This window comes from Meriones unguiculatus, chromosome 12, assembly GCF_030254825.1.
Source record: "Meriones unguiculatus strain TT.TT164.6M chromosome 12, Bangor_MerUng_6.1, whole genome shotgun sequence".
NCBI classification, from domain to species: Eukaryota; Metazoa; Chordata; class Mammalia; order Rodentia; family Muridae; genus Meriones; species Meriones unguiculatus.
The window spans coordinates 99402477-99428424 of record NC_083360.1 but is presented as its reverse complement, the minus strand read 5'-3'; the positions used below and the strand labels follow the sequence as shown (position 1 = coordinate 99428424).

The window sequence follows — 25948 nt, the reverse complement described above, 5'->3', positions numbered from 1 at the left end:
ATGGGTCTCACTTTGAAGCTTAGGCTGGCCTGGAACTCTCTATAGAGCTCAAGCTTTCCTTGATTCTCTCATCCTCCTGTCTCAGCCTCCAGAATACTGGGATTATTGGAACGAGCCATCACATATAGCCTTATTTCCTTCATTTTGATGTTTCTGTTTCCAGTTATGAATTCAAATGTTCATGCAAAAGTAAAACACACACAATGTTGGGCAAATGATTACAGAAGGAAAAGATCTGTTATATTCAGTTTCAGAATGCTGATTTTCTGGTGAAACAGTAGTAACTTAATCTCAAAATAGCACAAGCCAATATATATATATATATATATATATATATATATATATATATATATATTTATATTTACCGCCTCTTTTTTTGTGATATCTTTAATTTTCTTTTAAACAGAAAATATTCTTTCTTTAAAAAATATTCTTGCAAGGGGCAGTGGCACGGCAGTAATGAAAGAACTGCCAGTCTACGCCATTACATTTTAATTAAATAATTAATTTTAAAAATTTGAAGGATTTACTTTCTGTGCATGAACGTTTTGCCTGCATTTATTTATGTGCACCATGTGCATGCCTGGCCGCTAACAGAATTCAGAAGAGGGTACTGGCTCCCTGGAAATAGAGTTATAATTGGTTGTGAAGCCACCATGTAGGTTCTGGAAATTGTACCTGATCCTCTATAAGAGCAACAAATGCTCTTAACTGTTAACCCATCTCTCTAACCCCATCCTTAAGTTTTAAATTTTTAGTTTTAATTATGTGTATGTTTAGCTCCATGTGGGTATGTGCACATATATACAAAGGTGCCAGGGAGTGCAGAGGTGTGGGATCCCTCACAAGCAGTTCTGAGTCACCTGATAGGGATTCTGGGGATGAATCTGTATGCTCTAAAAGAATGGTTTTCTCAGCTGCTGAGCCGCATCTTCAGCCTCTGTCTACCTTCATTCTAAATGTTCTCAAAGGTCACCTAGTAACTTTTCAGTAATACCAGCTGGGCAGCTACTAACAAAAATAATTCATCGCCTCCCTTCCAGAATAAAATCTTAGTATTTACCAATGACCTAAATTCAAGTACCATTTTGAGTAATATTTAAAGTTTTACAAAAGTTCACGGTTATATCAATGCTTATGCTATTAACTCTTTTGCTGAAACGGCCTCTTGCTATTTTATCAAGATTCCTGGTTCATGCCTGCAACCCAGCACTTGCAGACTGATGAAGGAAGACTGCTACAGCTAGGAGACATTTTAAGAAACACATTAATGAAACTAAACCTTCCCGAAATGGCAAGATTAGGACAAATGTACTATTTCAGCACAATCTGGAGTCCAGGGAGGAAAGTCCAGGCCAGTTTCCTTCAGAACAGCAGGTATGAAAGTCACTGTTTAACCTGTATTCATTCTGACTCAGTCTACTAGCAGGCTTACTCATTCCCTCACCTCAGCTTTCTCCTCAGAAGTTTATTCTTCATCTATTTCTAAAATTCTACATGTCCCATTCACCATCAATAAAAGTGAGGAGCCTGGGACAAAAAAATCTCAGAAAGTTTTAATAAGTATTTTTGCTATTTCTATGCAGTTTACATTTTACTTTTTACAAAACAAAATTCTGTTTCTGTGTATTTTTCCCTCATTATCTCAAACCATAAAGCTTTTATGAGGCTGTCAAGATGCAAAAATCACATGTCATATTTCAATGAAGCCCATATACAGAAGTGTGTGTATATATTCAATTATTAAATTCTATATAAGTAAAATCAACCTGTATGATGTACAAGATTTCCATTTGAAGTGGTCATACTTTAAAACTTTCATTATCGAATGATGTTAAAAGTTCTAAGGCTGCAAACTAAAGATCATCCAATACCACTGTCACCTTATACTTTGCCAAGATGAAACTAAATAGGGAAAAGAGTTAGATCAAAGCAACAGTCTTCATTTTATATTAAAATTAGTTGCTTAGAATTATAAGGCTCTTCCTCAATAATAAATACTAAGACTGCACGTTAGCTAAACTATGCAATAACTGAATTAGCAAACAAACTATTCAGACACTCAAAGCCAATGAAAAGTGAAAAGCTGTGAATACCAACTGGCAATACCACATGTATCAAAGCTATCAAAACAATGAAGTATACTTATTTCAATTAACAGACTTCAAAGATATAGTTGAAAATGGGTTTCTTAGCAAAAAACAACTAGAAAAATAGTAGACCATACTGACATACTCTTAGTATATTAAAAACAAGCCTATGCAAGATGTTCCATGTCAATCACAACTATGAAGAAGTGGTCCCCCTCCCCCTTTTCCTCACCACTTGGGCAGAGTAATGGTAAAAACTGTGACAGAGTACAACTCAGGACTGGGAAACAATGATTTCAAGCTACCACTACAGGGGCTATTTTAGATCAAAATAAATATTAACAAATCTTTTTGGAAAGACTATAAACTGGAAAGAATTATACACAGGTGCTGAGTAGTAAAAATATTCTCCCTGATATATTCTCCCTAAGAATAGTTGTAAACAAAACAAAACACAAATAAACAAGCAAAAACTCTAAATAAATTAATAAACCACAATAAGTTAATCCACGGTCACTTTTTCTTCTAGGGATAGACTTTAATTTATCTCATGACAATCTTTTTGTGACTGTGAAGCCATGAGGTTTTAAGTCCATTAGCTCTCTCCTGAAATCATTAGCTCTCTCCTGAAATCAAAACTGTACTTCAATCTCAATTTAACAGACATAGTTAACTGACATTTTTTTAACCTCTAAAATAAAAAAGGGCTTAGCCTTGTTCTAATATCACTGTAAAGATTCTGTAAAAACAGAAGTAAAAATGGCTAATATTTACAACAAATATTTTTCATAAAAAAATTTCTGTTAACTAGGTAAGAAACTCCCTGTCACAGCAGTTTTACTGTTTTTCAAAGGGTTGTAAAAAAAACCTAATCTGCAAATCAGGCCAGTAAATATCTTATTTGATACAGAAACTCCCTTAACAGGTACCTAGTTAACTTCTTAGCTTGTATTAGAAGTCTCCCTGGTAATTAACATGTTATACAAAATAGAGGAAATTAGGACATACCTGAATTGAAGTGACCGATTCCTGCAAATGACCACTAGCAACTGTTCCTTTGGCAGCTGCTAAAGAGACACCGTGCGTCTTAGGGGTTCCCAGAGCATCAATATTTTCATCTGTCCTATGTGACTGCCACACTTCTTTTCGATGGTGAGACCCGGTAGCCTGCTGGCCCCCAAAGGCAGCCCAGGAGCAACCGTCTCTCTGACCATCCTCAAACGCGTTCCAGTCTACACCATGGCCAGGGCCCGCTGAGCTGAAGTCTGCAAAGTCATCAGAGTCTTGAAAAGCACGACCGTTGCCTTGAGTGTTTGGCACAGAATCAAAATCTCCAAATTCACTGTCTTGACCATTTTCCGGTTTTGAATCAGGTTCACTGTCTCTTCTCTCAGACTTTTCTGCCAATGGATATTCCCCTGACAAACCATCAGAAGTCTGTCTTAGGTCTGCCTCAGTAAACACCATTTCCTCTTGACAAGAAACAGCATTTGTATCCTCAAATTCTCCAAAATCATCACCTGGTTCACTAAAATGTAGAAAATGTTCTGAGGATTCTTCAAAAGTAACATCACTCATTGAATCTTGAGCACTAGTAACAAAAGGCGGAGTGGTGGCACTGGCTGTACCAAAGTCACCAAAATCGTCCTCATTGGTTATGTGGCAAGTCACAAAGTCGTCACCATTGTCACCATTTTTTATGCTTGCAGCAGAATCATCCGAAACATTTCCTTCTGTGGGATCAGGGTTTGGGGTTTTGGAATTAGTAAACTTTTTATTTTCTTCTTTGGAAGAACTAATTTCATTAACATCAGAAGTATCAATAGAATTTATGCAATGGCCAGCACATTCAGAAGCAAATGAATTGTTTTCCTCAGTTTTACACTGTTCCCTCCCAATGGCTTCTGAATTTTCATTTGAGTCTACCAAGCTCCAAGCCTCAGACTGAATTCTTGAATTTAAAAATTCATCCTGTTGCTGTGTTTGAAGGTCTTGTTTCTCAATACTAAAACCTCTGTCGGTTATTACATGGATTTCTGAAAAACAGACCTGATGCTCACCATCAGTACCTTCTTTATCCTCAAAGCTTCCACCCAAAGTCACGTCTTTCATAGAATTCAGCTCATTGACTCTGTTGATTCTGTTTTCTTGAATGGTCAGGGCATCACCATCACTTAAGACTGCACATTCTACTTCTTCTAGTTGTATCCTTTCCGGTTGGGAAAATGTAGCAAAATCTGCAAATTCCTTAGCAGTACTAGCTGCAGAATCTAAACTGCACTCAGTGCCACAAATGCTAAAAGGCTTGGATCCCTTTGCATCAGCCATGTTGTCCAGGTCATCTGTTCCCTGAGGATTTACAGTTTCCAAACCTGCAAACCCATTTGTTAGAATTTCCAGACAAGGAGGCTTTTCACCGTTGCAGCTCTCTAACTGCTTGGTTTGATGAATAATGTTCGTATCAGTTCTAAAATCTCCTGGAGAGAAATGCCTGGGTTGTCCAGGGTTTGGTCCCTGCACCACTACTTTATTTAAATCTCCCGAGCTTTCCATATCATCAATGGAAGGATCTAAAGTTTGAGATGGAGTCATTTCTTTGCTGGTGGTAGAAAGTACAACATTAGATTGACTTTTCACAGGAGTCGAAAGTTCAGCAGTGATATCCTTATCATTACCATTTGTAACGGACTTAAAGCTTGTAAGGCTATCTACATTTTCTGAATAATCATGAATTGGCATAAAATGGTTTGAAGGTACAAAGTCTTCCTTGGATCGAGTATAATCTGGTGTATCAAAATCAACAAACCCTACAGCAGAAGGACTGACTTCTGAAAATCCACCAAATTCCCCAAATTCATCCTCATCATCATCCTCTGCTCCATTGTCTAATGGTGGGGGAGATGAAGAGTACATTCGAATGATGTCTGGCTCCATTGTTTAGCAGCTTTCCAATATTTAATTTAAGCCTTTAAAAGAAATAGAAAAGCATTTTATTTATTTATTTTTTTGAGAAGACAGATTACATATCACAAGTTTTTTCAAGTTAGTTTTTTTTCACGTTTTAAAAATTTATTTGTATTTTTATAAATTACAGTTTATTCACTTTGTATCCCCGCTGTAGCCCCCTCCCTCACCCCCTCCTAATTCCACCTTTCCTCCCTCTTCTCCTCCCATGTCCCTTTCCAAGTCCACTGATAGGGGAGGTCCTCTTCCCCTTCCCTGTGACCCTAGTCTATCAGGTTTCATCAAGATAGGCTACATTGTCTTCCTCTGTGGCCTGGCAAGGCTGCTCACCCTTCAGCGAGAGGTGATCAAAGAGCCAGCCACTGAGTTCATGTCAGAGACAGTCCCTGTTGCCATTTCTAGGGAACCCACTTGGACACTGCGCTGCCATGGGCTACATCTGTGCTGGTTATTTCCATTCATGGTCCTTGGTTGGAGTATCAGTCTCAGAAAAGACCCCTGTGCCTAGAAATTTTTGATCTGTTGGTCCCCTCGTGGAGCTCCTGTCCCTCCAGGTCTTTCAATCTCCCCTTTCTTTCATAAGATTCCCTGCACTCTGCCCAAAGTTTGGCTGAGTCTCAGCATCTCCTTCGATACCTTGCTGGGTAGAATCTTTCAACGGCCCTCTGTGGTAGGCTCCTGTCCTGTTGCCTGTTTTCTCCCTCTTCCGATGTCCATCTAGTTTGCCTTTCTGCATTAGGACTGATCATCTTACCCATGGTTCTCCCCCTTGTTTATCTTCTTTAGGTGTACAGATTTTAGTATGTTGATCCAATATTATATGTCTAATATCCACTTATGAGTGAGTATATACCATGTGTGTCTTTCTGCTTCTGGTATAACTCACTTAAGGATGATCTTTTCTAGTTCCCACCATTTCCCTGCAAATTTCAATATTTCCTTGTTTTTAATTGCTTAATATTCCACCATGTAAATCAAGTTAGTTTTAAACGATACAAAGTTATCTGGGCATAGAGACTCAGGAAGCGCTGGCAGGAGGATCACGAACATCTTTAGGCCAGTCAACCGGGGCATTAGACTATCTAAAAAAACCAAACAACAAACCAAAACCACCACTACCAAAACAATGAAAATTTCGCTGCTCTGTGTACATGTATGTATATGTGTGTACATAGGTACATGTGTGCCACATGTGTGCCTTTGGGTACAATTCACATATTATTCCTCAGGCTCCATACACACTTTTTTTTTTTTTCCTGAGACCTAGTGTTTCACTGGTCTGGAACTTGCTAGCTAGGTTGGCTGACCAGCCAGCTTTAGGAAACCACCTGTCCCTAGCAGCTCACATCCTCTCCCTCCGCCTTGGATTACAGTGATAACACTCAGGTTCTTGTGTTTGTGTGGCAAACACTTGACTGACAGAGCTATCACTCCAGTCTAATGCTGTATTTTTCTCTTGGGTGAGATTACGTAGTTATGACCTACTGTTTTTTATTTTTATTATTTTAGCATTTGTTAGTGGGGTACTTGGTAGAACAATGACATTCTGAGATTTCAATTTTTTTTTTTATCTTTTTCTTTTTTCTTTTTTTGTCTTTTTCAAGACAGGGTTTCTCTGTGTAGCCCTGGCTTCCCTGGAACTCCTCTATAGACCTGGCTGGCTGGAACTCAGAGATTGCCTCCAGAGTTCTGGGAAAAGGTTACAAGAGTGGAGAGCAGATATGGAAGAACTGGGAAATGAGTGTGATTGGGGTCTATGATGTCAAATTCACAAAGAATCAATGAAAAAAAAAATAAAAAATGATCAATGAATTCAGAATAATATATTGCAATAAATTAGGGAATAATTAAACTAGTGAATTACTGTCATAAAGGATCTGAAAGAACATGTCAATAAGAGATTCTGAAAAACAGGCAAACAATTCTTAGAAATGAAAAGCTCAACAAATCAAATAAATAACTCAGCTGAGAGCCTCACCAGTAAACTGGAACCTTCATACTAGGGCTTAAGGACAATGCTAATGAACTGTCACATTCAGACATAATAAGAAACAACCTATGAGAGGTAAGAGATCAAAATTATGAGTTGGTATAGACAAAGGAACAGAAATGAAAGCAAAAAGCATAGAAAACGTATTCAGGGAAGCACTAGTAGAGAATTTCCAAGTCTTAAGAACGTTTAGAATCTCAAGCAGACATGCTCGGAAGAAAACTTCTCCATATCATGTTATAGTTAAACCACCTAAAGAACATTACAAGGAAAGAATATTAAGAGCTATAAGAGAGAAGTGTTAAGTCACTTATAAAGAAGTCCATCAAAAAAACAGCAAAATCAATAGCAGAAACTCTAAAGGTCAGAAGGCATGGAATGCTGTATTTCAAGTCCTGAAAAAAAAATAACTGTGCATACAGTAAGGTTACCCTTCAGATTCAAAGATGAGATAAAAACCTTCCAAGATAAGCCTAACTTACCAAATTCATGACCTCTAAACCACATGCAAAAAAAAAAAAAAGAGGATAATTATAATCATTAAAGAAATAATAAGCCTCACCAGAACAGTAAAATAAGACAATGAGAATTACAAAAGAATCAAACATGATTGATTCAATAAACCATCAAAAAGAAATGGATGTAGGTTATTCAAAGTAAGAAAAACAATAAAATGACAGGAGCAAGAAATCCACACCACCAGTAAAAAGAGACTGAAAACAAAAACTTAGGGGTCAGGGACTGGTCAACCATGAAGCATTTCATGACAGAAATGTACAAGTCAGAAAAAAAAGACTCCATTATGGCATATTTAGCTTAAATTATTTTCATCAGGAAATCATCTTAAAGAAGAAAGTAACATTAGCTGAGATGTTAGTGTTAGTTTTTGCTTGTTTTGTTTTTGAAAACAGGGTTTGTGTGTATGACCCTGGCTGTTTTGGAACGTACTCTGCAGAGCAGGTTGGTCTTTGCCTCCAGAGTGCTGGGATTAAGGGTGTGTGCCATCACTGCCCAGTCTTCTGCTCATTTTAAAAGGAAGAAATTAGATACACATAAATCCTGTTTTCTTTGCTTGTCTGGTGTCCCATGTGCACGTGTTTGTGCATGCTCATGTGTCAAGAACAGGACACTTGTATCTCCTTCCTCCTTTGCTCTCTATCTTAAGACAATGTCTTTCACCGAACTGCATGCTTCCTTTTTAGCTAGGCTGCTGGCAGGCCAGTGAGCTCATGGGATCTAACTATCTCTGCAACCCAAAGCTGGGGTTACAGCTACACATAGTCATGCCTGGCTTTTTATGTGCTATGAATTCAAACTCAGGACCTCATATTTGTAGAGCAGATTTTACCCAGACAGCTACTTCTCCAGCTCTCAAAATGAAAATACATAAAATGAATAACAAATAAATACTGGAGATTCAAAAGATGGCTCAGCAAGAGCATGGGCTAGTTCAATTCCCAGCACTCATGGTGGGCAGCTCACAACCACTGGTCAGCCCCAGGGATTCTGGCGCCTCTTCTAGCTTCCTCGGGCACCTGCCCATATATACTAATAAACACACAAACATAGAAAATACAAACCAGTATTTTTTTTTAACAAAAGGGAAGCTGGGAGTGGTGGCTGGTGCCTTTAATCCCAGCACTCAGAAGGCAGACGCAGGTGGATTTCTGTGAGTTCAAGGCCACTCTTGTCTACCTAGTAACTTCCAGGTCAGCTAGGACTGTTACACAGAGAAACCCTGTCTCAAAACCAAACAAATAAAGAAAATAAGTTAAGAGACCAGAGAGAGGCCCAGCAGTTAAGAGCACTGGCTGCTCTTGCAGAGGACCTGGCTTTAGTTCCTTATACCCATACCGTGGTTTACAACCATCTATAGCTCCATTTCAGATGGACCTGGCATCCTCTCCTCAGACTGACTTAAGCACCAGGCACCCATGTGGTGCAATACATACCCGCTGGCAAAACACCTGCACACTGTAAACAAATAAATAAGTATATTGAAATTAATGTACTCCTTATGCAAGCTACACACCCTTATCTGAAACCTGGTCCTTCATCTTTCAAAACACTTTTGTACCCACCAAACAGTAATTTTTCATGCTTGTTTTACATAGCATAGTGTCTATCTCTTATAGCTTATCTCAAGGTTCATTCATTTCTACAGCTAAATAATCCTCCACTGTATGCATGTGTCATAGTTTGTCAGGGAACTTTTGGGTTGACAGCACCTTTTGGTTACTGTGAATAACGCTTCCATGAACCTGGATGTACAATATACTTTCTTTTTGAAGTTCTTATTTGGAAAAAAACAGACTTTAAAAAGTTGTAAAAATAGTATGGAATCCTATATACCCTTTAAGCCAGTTCCCAGTAATGTTGACATCTGTACACGTATAATATAGTAGCAAAATCAGAAACTGGTTAGCATATGATTAATATCAGAACAGACCATATTCAGCTTTTCTTTGTATGAGACAGGGTCTCTCTAAGCTGTCAAAGTTGGTGATGAATTTGTTCTGTAGCCTGATAAGTCTTGGACTTAGAGCATTTTCCGTCCACTTTAAGAGCAGCCAGTGTTTCAGGCCACACTACCAGGTCCAGCTTCAGAGTGTTAGGTAAACAGCACCATACAGAATGCAAACCCCTTAAAGTTGACTTCTTTTTACTGCATATAATACCCTGAAGGTTCATCTTGGTTATCACATCTGTCTACATGTCTGCACGATTTACTGTACAGATGTTCTATTAGGCCAGCATTTACCTGCTGAAAACATTAGGGTTTCTAGCATTTTCTGTTATAAACAGAATTATAATAAAGAAGCTAAGAACATCTACATAAGGTGCTTTAGAAATGTAAGATACCAAGAATGTGATGTTGGGACCTGTGGTAAGCACATATGTAGGTTTGTAAAAGCTGTCAAAGATATTTCAAGTGAATGTACTATTTTAATTTTCTACATTGCTGGACTTTTTTTTTTTTTTTTAAACTGTCTTGCTGTGTAGCTCAGGCTGGGCTCAATTCATGGCAATCCTACTACTGCCTAAGTCTTCTCCGTGCTGGGAATACAGACATCAGGCACCATGCCCAGCAATCTGATATTTAAAGAACAATATATGATGTTTCTAGAAGAATCTGCTTGTACCTAAACTACTGCTTTTTACAGAATCTGTCACTGTTTGAAAATGGAATAATTAATTGGTTCAGGTCTATTTCAAAATCAGTTGTCAATGCGAACACAAAAGTCTGAACCAGGACATTTGTAACCAAGGCAACAACACAAGACTGTTACATCTTGGCAAGGTATTCTATTTTCTAGGTGTTATAAGCTCTCCTAGCCTTCCAGACTACCAAGATTTCTATATTTCTCAAGCCTGAGTCACCTGTTAGAAGAATACGCATTGCTCTTCTTCCTCTCCAGCAGGCCTTGGCTCTGGCTCATTCGCCCTTAAGAAACTTTCAGAAAGATCACGCCACTGTTCCTCAGTTTCAGGCAAGCAGCTAGTGTGGAGGTGGTTTATACGGTCCCAGATAGTTATGCTATGTCCAGACCAACTCTATTAAAACAAGTTTTGTAATAATTAAAGGAGCAACTGTACAAGGAATTTAAAACTTACATTTAACTTAAACTAGCCATTGTTTTTAAACACTGAAAATATGGGGTCTTAATACTTGCTTTTGTTTAACTGGAACGGAAAGGTAAATGAGCTATTACTTCAATGCTGTACCTGCATACAACATCGTTTCTTCATCCTTCTTAACAGATGGCTTATTATTCATTCGGCACAGAAAATTTCCTAGCCAGCCTTCTAATTTCTGTATGTTACCTGAGCAAATAAATGAGAAGAAGGAAGTATTCCACTTGCTATTGTTATGCCTGCTTGTTCCAAGGCGTTTTAGAAGGAAATAAACACATGGGGGTATTGTCTTGGTAGTCAGGGAAAGTCAAACCATGGTAAACACAAACAGTTGACATAAGAGTCAGTATGCCAACAGAAGTCAGAGCAGAGGGAATGAGAATCTCAGCAGGGCTTCTGTACTTTGAAGAGTTTTTCATGGGAATTCATGTCCAATGGAGGTGAGGAACAATAATTAAAAATGCAAAGCATACCTTCTGGGCTATAAAGAGATCAAAGGGTTTGGGGTCTGGGAATTTTTGGTAAGGAAGGTCTTATATAAAGGAGTCAGAGGAACAATCCAGAAGTAGTCCAAGCTTCAGTGAGCCAGACGGGCCCTTTGGCAGCCTGGCAGCCAGGGCAGCGGAGCACACTGTAGGAAGACATCATGGTATTAATCTTTCACCAGGAGAAGCTGCACTTGCTTAAGGACTTCTAGTCTGGCATGGAAAATATGAGATGCTGACTATGCATGCTGAGACCTTTAAAGTTAGGAGTAAAGATGAGCTTAGGAAGTCAAAGAAAGGGGGACAACTATTAGCTATTTAAAAATAGTTTTCAAGGAAACTATTAAAATACCAGGTATCAAGACTTGATTTAAAGCAAAAGGTCTGTATGAGAACACAAAGCTGCTATTACAGTGTTACAAGCAGAGGACAGTTTACAGAGGACTTTTAAAACATGATGCTAGAGTAACTGCATATGTAACTAAAGGTCTCGTCAGGTCTGAGGTCAGCCTGGGTCACAAGAGACCCTGTCTCAAACAAATAAAAAAGGAAAAAAAAAAACCAACAACATTCAATTTGATTCAAACACAAGCTGAAGGAAAACCACACGTTAACAGCCTTCCTTTGGAAGCAAATGGCCAGTGAAGAGGAGACAGGTGGTAAGGGGTCTGCGCAAAGCATGGGAACCTGAGGTTGATTCTTAGAAGCCACAGAAGGGCAGGAGAGAACTGACTGGCCACATGCATGTGTGGTATATGTGCCCTGCCCCCACCCCACCCCACCATCACACCCACACACAATTAACAAACAAGCACAAAGAGAGCCTGACAGCCCTGCAAGGCCAAGACAGGAAAACAGATTATGTACTTAGGGCTAGCCTGGAGTACACGGTGGATCTAACACCAGCCTATGCAATATGGCTAGATTCTGCCTCAAATAAACAAACAAGCAGCACAAATCCACACCACAAAACCTTTACATATCAATTAGGCTGGATCAAGTTAAAATTCTTACAGTCTCTAGCACTTTGGCAGGAATCACCATCCTTTCAGTTGTTCGAAACACCTAATAAAACTATCCCAGGACCAGATCTTCAGTACCTGGCAGATTCTATACACTCTACTGTAATTTATCAACTATCATCACATTTATACCAAGTCTGTGTCTCAAATAGTTGACACATAAACAAACATATAAATCAATGTTCTGTTGAGTCAGCAAAACATTTGTGACTCTAGATTTTGGAAGGTCTTTGAGAGCACAAATCATTTAAAAATATTTTTAACTACACTGAAGACACATAACGGTGACTTACTACTAATTATTATAACCAGCCCCTCGAAAATATGCAATCTAGCTTACATATATAAAACATATAATTTCTGAAACTGGTTAGGACTGATGACAAACCCAATCTGAAGACCAAAGTTAAAGGACTAAGATCATAATGTTTACCAGTAACAGTTTGTTAAAACGGCTGTTTTGAAATTAACTAGGGAAATGTAAGCCAGAAGTTCTCATGAGTGTCTTGAAGTAAAACTGGTTGCATACAGCTCCTATCTAGATAGAAGAAAGATCACAAGAATAAAGACTTATAAAAAGGCACCAGGATGGAATATAAAGGATTCTTCATATGTAAGATACAGGGTACTCTTTGCATGTTCTTTTCCTTTCTCATCCACATTCAATTATCATCATCATCATCATCATCATAGTTATTATTATTCTGGTTGTTTTTGAGACACAGTTTCTCTCTGTGTAGCCTTGGCTATCCTGGACTTGCTTTGTAAACAAGGCTTGCCTCGAACTCACAGAGATCTGCCTGCTTCTGCCTCCCCGAATGCTGAAATTATCACCACGCCTGGCCACATTCACTTACTATCTATCCTAAACATCCTTGGACTAACATGTAATTGTAGTCATAGCTCTAAGTCTACTCTAGCACGTTACTTTACTTGGCCAAGCTCAAGATGGCAATGCTTTGTGGCCACAGTCTTCTGTTGTTTCTGTATCTTCAGGGCCTGGGTCAAAATAGGGAAGGAATACATGTTTGTTCTTACTGGGTCACTCTCTCTCCTGACTGCTTTGAATACACTTCCTTCCAAAGGAAGTAGATTTCAGTACCTCGCCTCTGGCCTGTCTGTGGTCCTCCAAGTAAGTTAGAAAACATGGTTAACTGGGCTAAGTGTGGTCTGAGGGAGGCCGGACTGAGAGGAGGTGAGTGTGAAAGGCAGCCCTTTGTGCTGCAACCTGACTGAAGAGACAAGTGTGCTGTCAGAGGAAGTGCTCTAAGTGCTAGCAATGGGGAAGAACTGCTAATGGACAAAAAGCACCCGTGTTTGTGTTCAACAGACTGCTAACACGAACATCTGCTTTCATGTGTAGAAATGCTCAGCACACAGAGGTGTCAGCCAGTGTCACCAAGGCACATGCTGCACTGGATAGGCCAACTAATGTTCTTGCTTTTTCTGCTTCTGGGAATATTTTTTAGCATTTCACGAAAAATCGTCTATAAACAACTCCGCAATCACCTGAGAGGAATGGCTGACATACTTCAAAGACATTTCTTGCTGCATGTTTCAAATTCACATTTTAGTCAAGACTGATACATTAAACTTCAAAAGACTAGAATAGTGTGAGGAAAAAAAACTAACAAAATCCCCCTATCAAGGCCCCCAAATCACAAATTACTTTGTGGGCTTTCAAGAATAAAGACACCATTATAGTATGTAACCAAAAGAAAACTGTCAAGTTTTTGGCTCTTGCCCTTCTCTTACAATCTGCTCTCCACACAACAGTAAATTCCTACAAGAGTTACTACGTAGAAGAAGCAGCAGCCACAAGAGTTATAAAGCTACAACTGAACTGTTGGAATTTGCTTACCTGAGTGCACAGTAAAGGAGGTAGACAATATTCTAGATAATCTAAATTCACATATATGGCCTTAAAATATGACTAACATAACAGCAGCTTTACCTTACAAATTAAGTCTTTTCCAGGTAATACACTAGCTTGACTTTAACTTACTCTCTGGCCCTTAGTGCAACAGCGTTTATAGTATCAGAAGGAAACCAGGAAATAAGCTAGGCACAAACATAAACAAACTATACATACAAACTACACAATAACCCATAAAAAATTATATATACATGATGCACAGATCTAAATGCTACCCCAGTGACATTCTTGGGAACAGATGTCAAAACCAAAGCTTTGTGAACAGTGCTTATCAGGGTCCCTGTGGGTAGAAGATGTGGGTCGACTCCCTGTACCAAGAACTCCATGGAAAATATGGAAAGAATTCTACATAGCAAACACTTGTAACTGGTTGATATTTTTAAATGTTTCTGTTTAAAGTTTTGCTTTTGCCTGAGATAGAGAAATAAAAGGGAGAAAGACTAAAGGCTAAAGGGGGAAAAAGTCCTTTGTAATTTACCAAACATGATCACAAATTAACAGAGTCAGTTTGCCATACAAGCATGATTTTTTGCATCATTTTCAACTGATGACAGAATACATCTTCTACTTACACCGAAAAAAATTTTAATATATATTTGTTTTTTATTTTCCTTTCTTTCTTTTGTTTTTGTTTTTCTGTTGTTTTTCAAGACAGGGTTTTTCTGTGTAGTCCTGGCTGTCCTGGAAATCACTGTGCAGACTAGGCTGGCCTCAAACTCACAAAGATTCACCTGCCTCTGCCTCCATAGTGCTGGGATTAAAGGCATGTACCACTGTTGCCCAGATAAAAATATATTTTTAATTAAATATAATTATATCCCTTTCCCCTGTCCTTTCTTCCCTTAAACACTTTCAGTGAGGACCTTATCCCCCCTCCCTAATTAATGGCCTCCTTTTCTTATTATTGTTATATTTACATAGAGAGAAATGCAAAAATATATAAATACAATATGCTAAGTCCATTTTGTTATCTGTATGTGTATGATTTCAGGACTGACCACTTTGCATTGGATAACCAATTAAGGGGTTCATCCCTTGAACAAAAAGTTTCTCCAAAACAGAATTCACTCTCTGCATACACTGACTTTCTAAGTTCTACTTCATTTGTTTCTTCTTTTTAGTTTTGATTTTTCTGAGTGAGTGTCTCATGTTGCCCAGGATATCTAGTCTTAAACTCCTATACTTCCTACCTCCATCTCCCAAGTGCTAGAATTACAGGCACGTGCCACCACACCATACTTATTTCATATTTTCTTAGTTGTTCATGACCCCCTAAATTGAGTTCACAAACCAGAAATTACTCTTAATCCAAAGTATAAAAAAAAAAGTTTTCTTTCTTTTCGAATTTCTCCAGTTCTGATTATTGCTATCAGTAATACAAGTAGAGAGAACGTTTTTTAATTATTTTGATTTTGCATTAGTTTGTTTGCCTATCTATCTACTTACCTACCTACCTACTTACTTGTCTGTCTGTCTAATGTATGTGTGCTTATGCATGCATGCCGTGGTGAACACATTACAGCAGAGGACAATTTGGGGAGTTGGTTCTCTGCTTTTACTATGTAGGGCCCAGGATCAAATGCAGGCCGTAAGACTTTCCAGCAAGTGCCCTTACTCACTGAGTCGTCTAAGTAGCATCATTACCAAATTTCTATTTGTGAGCTTCTAGATCTCCTTCAAAAAATTTTTAATCATCAAAAAATTCCTTATTGCAAAAGCACTTTAATAAAAATTCAGGTAAATGATTAATTTTTTAGGTCTCATGTAGCTTAGGCTATGATGCCAAGGATGATCTTGAATTCTCCTAATCCTTCTCCCTTTATTTTCCAGGCTTGTGCCACCTCCCCCAGCTCAGGTAAACACTTCAAAAACTTGCATTCACTGATCATCAATTAAAACATGGGCACTCAATCACCACTGGTAGAATTGGTTTTATCATAACTTCTTGGAAACACTAGGCTCTGTGGACAGCTGTTTCTAAGACTTGATCTGATAAAAAATAACAAAAGATAGTTATATACAATCTTGTTCACCCAGACATTCTTCTGTAACAGTAAGAAATAGAAAACTCCAATGTCCTAGGGAGGTCTCAGTTGCTGTGATAAACATCATGACCAAAAACAACTCAGGGAAGAAAGGTTTAGTTTACCTCCACAATTACAGTCTATCACTGCGGGAAGTCAGGGCAGGAACTGACACAGAAGCCAAGAAAGAATGCTGCTTACCAATCTGCTCCTCAACATTTGCTCAGTCTGTTCTGTTTTCTTGTACAACCCAGGGCCACCTGCCTGGGATTGCCAATCAATATGCTGGGCCCTCCCACATCAATCATTAATCTAGATGTCCATCAGAGTTGCCTACTACAGCTTATCTGACGGAGGAATGTTCTCAAATGAAGTCCTTTCCAAATAACTGTAGCATGTGTCAAAGGAAGGAAAGAAGAAAGAAAGGAAAGAAGGAAGACAACCAGCCAGCCTGCCTGCCCTAAAGAAAAAACAAAACAAAACAAAACAAAACAAAATCCAGGACATCCAATTACTGAGAAATAGCAAAATATTATGAAACTCATTTGATGGCATTCTACAAAACCACTAATAATATCATGTTTTAAAGGTTATTAGGAACATGGGAAAATGTTTAGAATTTGCTGGTAAATGCAGAGGCCAGGGCTTAGTTTATTTGGTAGAGTGTTTGCTTGCTCAGCATATCTGAGGTCCTGGATTTGATCTCCAACACTGTATCTGCTGAGCATGATGGCACATACCTCTAATCCTAGCATTCAAAACTGGGGCAGAAGGATTCAAAGTTCAAACTTATCCTTGCTACAAAGCAAGTTAGAGGTTAGTCTGGGTTACAAGAGACCCTGTCTCAAACAAACAAATGAAAAAGAAAAGAAAAAAAAAAAAAAGAAAAAAACATTCAATTTGAAGCTGAAGAAAACCACACGTTAACAGCCTTCCTTTGGAAGCAAATGGCCAGTGAAGAGGAGACAGGTGGTAAGGGGTCTGCACAAAGCATGGGAACCTGAGGTTGGAGCCAGGTTAAAATGGCTAATCCCAGTCCAGAGCAGGGAGAACAAACTACCCAGCTTAGCAGGGTCCAGGTTCAGTGGTGAATTTTGCCAAAAAAAAAAAAAAAAAAAAAGGCAAACACCAAGGAGGATGCTTGAGATTGTCCTCTGGCCTCTTTACACAGACATAGACAGACAGACAGACACAGACACACACACACCCGGGGACATCTCCCTTACAGTATTCCTTCTGATAGCTATTCTTTGGTATCAGGTGTTAAACAGATGGATTACTGCCATATGAAGCATACTGCTTCCCCCTTACTTTCTGTATTTTTCTATAATTTCTATAAGATCTAGAAAAATATAACATATAACATAAAAGTTAACAATAATTTCAATATACCATTTTTGGATGAACTAGAGAAGAATTTGAATAAGGCCTTGACTATTAGTTTAGGTTACTTGGGAAAGAAAAATAATCTAAACAGCATGCACAAAACTCCATTTTGGTAGGCCAGGAAGAAGCTTAGTAGATAAAGGAGTTGTTGCACAAGCCTGGTGACCTGAGTTTGGTTCCTAGAACCCTTGTAAGGCTTGAAGGAGAGAACCAAACTCCACAAAGTTATCTTCTGATCTCTAAGCAAACATGACGGCATGCATGCCTGTGCTCCCCCACAACAATAAATTTAAAGGTTTTTTTTTCCCATTTTTGTGAAAAGCGAGTGTGTGTGTGTGTGTGTGTGTGTGTGTGAAAATATAATTAGTTACTACCTGTGGAAGATCAGGAGCTAAGTATGGTGACAAATGCCTGTAAATCCCTTTATTAGGGAGGCTAAGAAAGGAAGACTGCCAGAAGTTTGAGGCTCCCTGGTTTATATAGTAAGTACCAAGGCACCCAGGGTTTATATAGTAAGTACCAAGGCACCCAAGGTAAGACCGTTTCAAAAATCCAAACCAAACCAAACTGTAAGAGATCATTTTTTTAAGTGGCCATTTCTTGGCTTGTCTGATGTAATAACCTTGTATACTTTAAGCATAAAAAAAATACCCACCAAGACGTTTGCTGTACTATACACAAAGATGCTAGAACAAAGTAAAGGGAGTACTAACCTTAATGAAACTTAAGACTTAAATAAATTAAGGGAGATTAATGAGAAGGGCTGAACAGTTTAAAATAGTCTCTCTCTGTGTGTGTGTGTGTGTGTGTGTGTATTAAAGGAGATAGAGTGTGGCTAACAAGATTTTAAGAAAAAGGTCATACTTGATTGGGAAAAGCAGAAATGGTGAAAATGAGAAGCTATATGGGGGAAGAATTTTTCTTTTTCTTTCCCCCCCCCCTTTTTTTTTTTTTTTTTTTTTTGAGACACGGGTTTCTTATATAGCCTTGGCTGGCCTGGGATTCTGTACACCAGGCTTCACTCAAACTCCTGAGTGCTGAGATTAAAGGTGTACAGTACGCCCAGGTAAGAAAATTTCTGAAGGGTCTCACGGAGAAAATGGCTAGCTCTAAGAATAATACAGAGCCACTGTCCAGGCACAGTAAGATATGTAATAGAATTTAGTTAGAATGCAGAATAGACTCCGACTAGGCCAGGACACTGGCTGTACAGACTCCAGTCTTTGTATGAGGCAATTTCTCCACACTTAGCAATGGGGAGATTATAGGTTTCAACTCAAGCACTGTCCTACCACTTCTCATCCCCTCTACCACTGGTCCTGGCCACTGTGTCTGAGCACATCAGTGTGCCCAGTTCCTCAATAAATGTCTCTGCTCCGACTTTTGCTTTCCTGTGGTCTCTTTTCTATACAGCAGGTACATGCATCGTTTTGTTTGAAAGTAGATGTGTGTAGGAAGTATGTAGATGGACTAAGGACAGACTCTATCTCTGATCTGTACTCCCAGCCCTAACATATCCTTTTATCACAAAATCATTTATCCAAACATGCCAAATGGTGGAGAGTTGCTCAGGCTTTAGACCACTTGTCCAGCAGAGGACCTGAGTCTGATTCCCAGCACCCACATGACAGCTTACCACTATCCATAACTCCATTTTGCAAGGACTCTAACACCCTCTTTTGGCATCCTCATGCACCAGGCACACAACTTACACATACAAAATATAAATAAGATAAAGCAAAACATATGTTATCTGACACCTTCCCTTGGAACCCCTGCGAAACAATGGCTTCCCAACGCACACAGTAAAAAGGCTGGTCTCTAGGATGCTTATAAAAGGGTTTCCAACTCTGTTTGCCCACCCCGTCTCTGATCTGACCTCTTGTTAACTCTCCTGCCCGCTATACAGACAGACCGTACTTAGGTGCCACTGTCCTTTCAATATTTTGGGAATACTTTTGCCTCTACCAATCCCCCACCCTGGGTTCTCTTTACTTCCTGCAGGTCTTACGCCTTCAGCCCACCATACGTTAAACAGCAGGACCCACCAATACACTATAGAGCCACCCAGTCTGTGACTTAAAGTAAAAAGTAATTCTCCTTTATCCCCAACCCTTTTCTTCATGCCTACTACCTTCTTGTTCTATTGGCCTGTCCCAAACACAAACATGTATGTATGAACACACACAAGAAATCAAAGTTCTGTGGGGGTAGGGCTTTACTACATCATTTCAGTATCCCTAACACCTAGCAAAGGGCCTGACACAAAGCAGGTACTTGATGACTACTTTAAGAATACACGAAAAGCCTCAGCAGACATCCACTTGAAATTATTTACAATATGCTATATCTACACAAATAGAATCAAAAGGAGGAAACTCACCCTCATTTACCATGTTATTTTCTCTGGGAACTACTCACTATTAAAAGTGCCTGTAAATTAAGCTCTGAACATAGAGATCTCTTTGAAGGGTTTGCCTTCACCCTCGCTATTTGGAAGAGGGGTGGTTGTAGTCAACAAGACTGAGACAGAATAGTGCATTTGTTTTTCTCTTCACACTTCTCAGAAACTTCCCACTCAACAGCTTCTGACCTCTCTTTCCCAGGGAACTGGTCTAACCTACTGACCAATGACTAATCTTAGGGAACCATGAGAGTCATATAGAGCTATTGAGATGTTTGGCAGCAATTTTAGACTAGGGCCCAGGCAAACCAGCTTAAGTTAGAAAAAAAACTAGAAAAGCTTTAATTCAAACATTTTAAAGTTAGTAGTTTCTGTACTTTAAAATGAAGTCAATACAAAATAACATTGTTTCCCTACTCTCTCCTGAAATCCTGCTAAAAGAAAAATGATACTTTGTTTCATAGTGAAATATTTAAACTCCTAATTTTACTATAAAGCATTTCAAGCAATGAAAGCTTGGGGAAAAGAAATGATCACACAACCCACTACACAATTATTAGCCTATCTGTGTTACACTTTCCTTACTCTAACCAGGCATGCTTCAAACAGTAAAGGTCTGTTTGAAAAGTCACAGGCTCCTTCCACATCCTTTAGCACTCTCCAGTTCTCCAGAGGTTAACTTTTATATTTACTTGGTGTTTATTATCCCACTTCTTTTTGTACAACTCTGGCACTGAACCAAGGATCTTATACATGCCAAGCAAGTCTTTTACCACTGAGCAAAACACCCCCAGTCCACACATTTTTATTCTTGTGATACATGCTTAATGAATCCCAGAAAAAAAAGTAGTACAGTTCTGCATTTTAAAAAACTAAATAAATGTTATTTAGTATATAATGTATTTTGCCTTGTCACTTATCAGCTGATTTGTCTTAGGAAAATTATCATCTTTGTACCTGTTTCCTCTGAAAAAATGGGGATAGCACTCTACATACTACCATATAGGGTCACTGTGAGGATTAAATAACAATGTATTCTCATAAAGAATTTAGATTTTAAAGTTACATTTGTGTGTGCATGCATACACAAGTCAAGAGTACAAGCTGCAGCAGTCCCCTTCTTCACCATATGGGTCTAGGGGATCAAATTCAAATCAGACCTTGCTTGGCAACAAGCATCTTTAGCCCACTGAACCACTTCACTGACTTATGAAACATTTTAAAAAGCTTCTTGCTGAGCTAGAGATGGGGCTCACTGGTACAGTGCCTGCCTAGAACACACAGGGCCTGTGGGTCATACCTCAGCAGCACAAAACAAACAGAAAGGAGCAAGTACATAGCTTCCAGGAAGCAGTTCATATCAGTGTTAGAAATTAGTAAAGCTGCAAAAGGTCTTGTGATTGTGTCTGCACATACACATACATATATTATTTTTAAAAATTAATTACCAAAATGTCATACATAAAATCCATAGTTGCCGGATTAAACAACAACAACAAAAAATGAAGTTCAGGCTGTAAAGTCTTTCTGGCCTATATAATGAGGAACTGAAAGTGCTTACAGAGAAAGAGCCTTTATTTTTTAATTTACAAATTGTTGAAAGCTAGACATGATGCCGTACACCTGTAATCCAAGCACTTGAGATACAAAGATAGAATTAGGAGCTTGAAGGTCGCCTCAGCTACACATGAGCTACGTGAAACCCTGCCTCAAAAACCAAGAGCAAGCTGGGTGCAATGCTGCACATGTAATCCCGGCACGTGGGTCAGCAGAGGCAGGCGGATCTCTCTGTGAGTTTGAGCCCAGGACGGCCAAGGATACACAGAGAAAACCTGTCTCAAAAAACCAAACCAAAATACCCTACAAAACCACAACAAACAAAAACAAACTGTTGGTAACATTAAACTGGAATATAAATATTTAAATTAGATCATTCTTGAGTATTTTTTAGTATCTAAATACATAAGAGACAGAATGAGACTTGAGGGGAAGGTTGGAGAGACCAGCAATTCCTCAATGAGATGATATTTAATGGATTCCTTGCCTGTTATATTTCACACACACACAAAAAAACCCAACTCATCAGTACTCAAATTTCACTGCTTTTTGTATCTAGCTTTTAAAAACAGATTAAAATTCAAAATAACATTCTATAATGGTGATTTCATAGGTGATTCTAGATTACGAGATTTTCATAAACAATTGGGATTCTGCAAAATTTATTATCAATGTCATTATGGATATTTTTACTTGACATAGGATTATTTTCATTACAGCTTCTAGGTCAAAAGATCAGATGACATTCAAACTAAAGTGTCCTACTAAATCTCTTTAAGGAACTTTTTGTGATATTTGAAAATGTCTCTAAACATCAATAAATAAATCTGATAATGACTGTATCTAAGAATCTAGTAAGTGCCATTTGCTGGACTAGAAATTTTGATGCTGGATCTAACTTTCTATTTGTGTGCGCTATCTCCATAATACCACTGATACTTTCTTTGCTTTAACAAATACACGTCTGGAAAGTGTTAAAAGTGATAACTACAAATGCCAACGTTTAGAATCTTAAAAAAATGTAAACGAGGCTGGTTATACCAACGTATTAGAGCTGAAGCACAGTTCCCCCTAGAGTTTCGCATATATTTCTCTAATAGTTTAAATTTAAAATCAGATTTAAACCGTTCCCGAGACACCAGCCCCACCACTACCCTCCCCCAAACAAACAAACAAACAAACAAAACCCACCTTCGAGTATGAGGCTGTAACTCGGGGAAGATATTTAGGTCCTGAACTTCATGGGTAAAGTTTTACGTCTCTTAAAAGTGAGAACCCTGAAACAGAACCATCGCTCCCCTGGCGCTCCCCGCCCCGCCCCCGTTAATATTTACATGTATGAGTCAGTTCTTTCCTCAACCGCAACAGATTCACAGGGAAATCACGCTATAACTTGAATAAACTAGCAAGGTGGGGGGCGGAGGGAGGCCCAACCAGCCTCAGTTTCCAGAGGGAAAGAGAACCCACCGCCGCTCACCCTCTATCTAGCCCTGCACCCCGCAGCCCCTGCCAAGCCGGGCGCGTAAAGAATAATGGCTCAACTTTCGAACGCAACGAGGGAGAAGACGCGGAGGATTTCCCGAGGAGTGCCGAGAAGGTCCTCTCCGCCAGGGACCCGGCGCGGGCCGCCGGCGCCCGGCGCAGCCTTCGGCAGACCCTCCGAGGCGGCGCGACTCCCGCGGCAGCCGTCCTCGGGCCTCGGCCGGGCAGACAGTGTTTACACCTGTCACGAGGGAGGGGGGAGAAGGAGGACGCCGGCGCGGAGCCCAAACTTCTCCTCGGCGGCCGGGAGGGAGGCACCGGCGCGCATCGCGGGCAGGTGGGTGCCGACGGGCAGGGCGGGCCACGGCGGCCAGCAGGGCACGGCGGGCTCGGGGCGGCCGAGCCCGGGACGCCGAGCGCCGTGGCCCGGCGTCGGGCGCTGCCGGCGGCGCTCCGCAGCGGAGGAGCGGGGCAGAGCCCGCGCGGGCGCCCGCCAGGCCCGGGGCCGCCGCGGGCAGGTGCTCCGGGCCGGGGCGACCGGCCGGGCCGGCCCCTCCGCCCCCCGCCGCACTCACCTGGCTCGTCCCGGGCGGCCGCGATGGGCATGGCTCGGCGGCCCGGGGAGGAACTGGCTCCCCGGGGAAGGACCGGTTCCTCGGACGCTGGGCCGGCGAGGGCGGAAGGCAGGCTGCTCCCAGCCCTGTCAGCGCCGCGGCGCCATGGACGCCCACCCGGAGTTTCAGCGCGGCCGCGGGACCCCCATCCCGCTACCCTCCGCCCTCTTCCGCCGCCGCCTCCGCCTCCTCCTCCTCCGCGAAGACCCCCGCCCACTCCACACACTCTCCCATCATGCAGCGGGGAACCGCTGCTGTCGGACGTCACTTCCGGGCGCAGGTGGCTAGGTCGGGGCCGGGCGCGGGTGGGTGCCGGGGTGGGGGAGGACGCGCCGGGGGAGCGAGTGTCACAGAATTCTGGCTCCTGCGCAGGCGCCGGCGCCGGCGCCGGCGCCGGGAGCGGCGCGCGCCATTTTGGGTGCGGGCGAGCTGTACTCACGGGAGTCGCCGCGGTGTGGGCGGAGCGCGTCCGCGGTCCCGGCCGACCCTCCTCAGCGCGACGCGCAGCGCCTAGGTCTCGCCTCGAGTGAAACTGCGGACGTCTGGAAACGCGGAACCAGATCGCGACTGGAAACCGGCTGGACAGCATTCACCAGCTCGTCCTCTTAGCCCGGAAAAAAAAAAAAGACTCACTCCCTTTCTCTTTTTATGTAAGTCGGCAAAGGAGGAAGCTGCTGTTTGACAAACGGGCAGGGACTGTCCTATTTAAGAGAAGTCAGCAGGCGAACGAACGAGTCCTCCACAGAACCAGTCCAGGACTGTGTCGGTGTTTGGAGAAGGTGATCGTTTTTCATACATCCTTCAAACCAGCGGGTGCATCTGAGCGGTCCTATCTGTACAGTAGCGGTCACAAGATGTTTTGTTCCTATCAGTCCTGAGCAGTTGATCTTTTTGTTTTATGACCTCTCCCCGTCCTTTATCATGCATCCGCTAGAACCCATGTCACTGTAAAACTCAGACTACGAGGCTGCAGGATTATTATTTCCTTTGGAGACGGTGAACCCTGGGCTCTGCTCTACACAAATGAGCCCTGCCGGGTCCTCTTTCTGCCCACGTTGAATTATTTAAAATAGTTCCAAAACCACAAAGCTCAGCAGTAACCCAAAGAAACAAGGACGGAAAACAACCGTCATCACAGAGAGCTGTCCACCCCTTTGACTGGAGGAATTATACACGTCGGGAAAGATAAGGACAATAGCAATCCATCATGGTTTATCCCGCCTCTGCAATGTTCTAGACAAATTAACTTGAAGACTAAAATAGATCCTTCATTTGTCTCTTTACAGTTCAGTCATTTCAAGATAACGGCGACCGCATCACTCTAAATTGGAAAGTGCTTTGTGAATGTGTTGGATTTTTTTGTTGTTACTGCCCAGGCACTGAAGTGAGAAAAATCTAAATTGCTTGTCAAATTTATTTCTTTTGTATTTCGCCCCCTGCTGGCATAGCTCGTGTGCAAATTTAAAAAAAAAAATGCTGTATGTCACCATAAATGAATTAAAGTCACAAAAAAAACTGCCTGTAAAACTGAAAATTAATTTATTTCAAATAAACATGTTTGTTTTCACTTGATAGCTCTACCAAACAAATACTGAATACAATCTGAAGAAAATGTTTGAATGATGAATTTCAAATAATTTAACTAATCAAAATGTTTAAAATAGTGATTCTAAACATTAAAAAGGAAACCATGCCTTTGGAAAAATAACTTTCTGATTTCACAGATTATGTGATTACTAAATGCTTATTTTTGTTGAGTAGGTGAAGAGGCTAATTCTGTGTTTGTTTGTTTGCTTGTTTTTTAATCCATGGAAGTTGAGTAGCTATTTGTCCAGATGACTTGGGAGCACAATCACCCTATCAGTAATTGGATACTCTTACATGTGATTCCCAAGACAGCATCTTAATGCTTAGACATTATATTACAAAAGGAAATTTTGCTGAATCTTTTTAAGATGGCAAGCCTATGAGAATATTCTAAAAGTTCATTGCATTTGGAAACATGGCAAGATTTTTATTTATATTTTAAACACATGATGACTTTTGCCCAACATTTGGCATCAAGAAGAGAAACATCCTAGCCATGTATTGTATTTCTAGTTTTTCTCCTATTCAGACTTTAAAAATTTTTTTAATCATGATATAAATAGTAATGTTTATACCTATATACCCTTTTTTAGTTAAGTGTTATGTTGTGGTACTATTGTTTAACATCTTAGTCACTCAGATTTCTTGGACCTCTAAAAGCTCATCCAGGGAGGGGACTCTGAATCAGACCTTAAATAGAAAAACCTACATTACAAAACAAAACATTGGAAACTTGAAGAAATGTTACCACATACTTATTTATAATTTTCT

The 25948-nt window shown here is 40.3% G+C and overlaps 2 protein-coding genes across 5 annotated transcripts in view; one reads left to right on the top strand and one right to left on the bottom strand.

Annotated features, from left to right (window-relative positions):
* The window catches only part of Aftph (aftiphilin), a 54892-nt gene extending 31203 nt beyond the window's left edge, over window positions 1–23689 (bottom strand). For 2 of the 4 annotated variants that reach the window (XM_021648457.2, XM_021648460.2), the window contains exons 1-2: window positions 23552–23689; window positions 3099–5056 (exon numbers count right to left, since the gene is read on the bottom strand). In XM_021648457.2, the coding sequence (XP_021504132.1) occupies window positions 3099–5024 (1926 nt within the window). In that variant the 5' untranslated portion in view covers window positions 5025–5056; window positions 23552–23689. Of the gene's footprint in view, window positions 1–3098; window positions 5057–10425; window positions 10600–22685; window positions 22848–23551 lie in introns of those variants that run through there. The other 2 variants (XM_060365198.1, XM_021648459.2) reach the window with 2 other exon arrangements.
* Window positions 21550–25162, top strand: LOC132646709 (collagen alpha-1(I) chain-like). The gene is made up of 3 exons (XM_060365223.1): window positions 21550–21554; window positions 22842–24369; window positions 24877–25162. Exons 1-2 carry the CDS (start codon window positions 21550–21552, stop codon window positions 24118–24120), a joined length of 1284 nt encoding a protein of 427 aa, XP_060221206.1. The 3' UTR covers window positions 24121–24369; window positions 24877–25162.
* The last annotated feature ends 786 nt before the right edge of the window (window positions 25163–25948 follow it).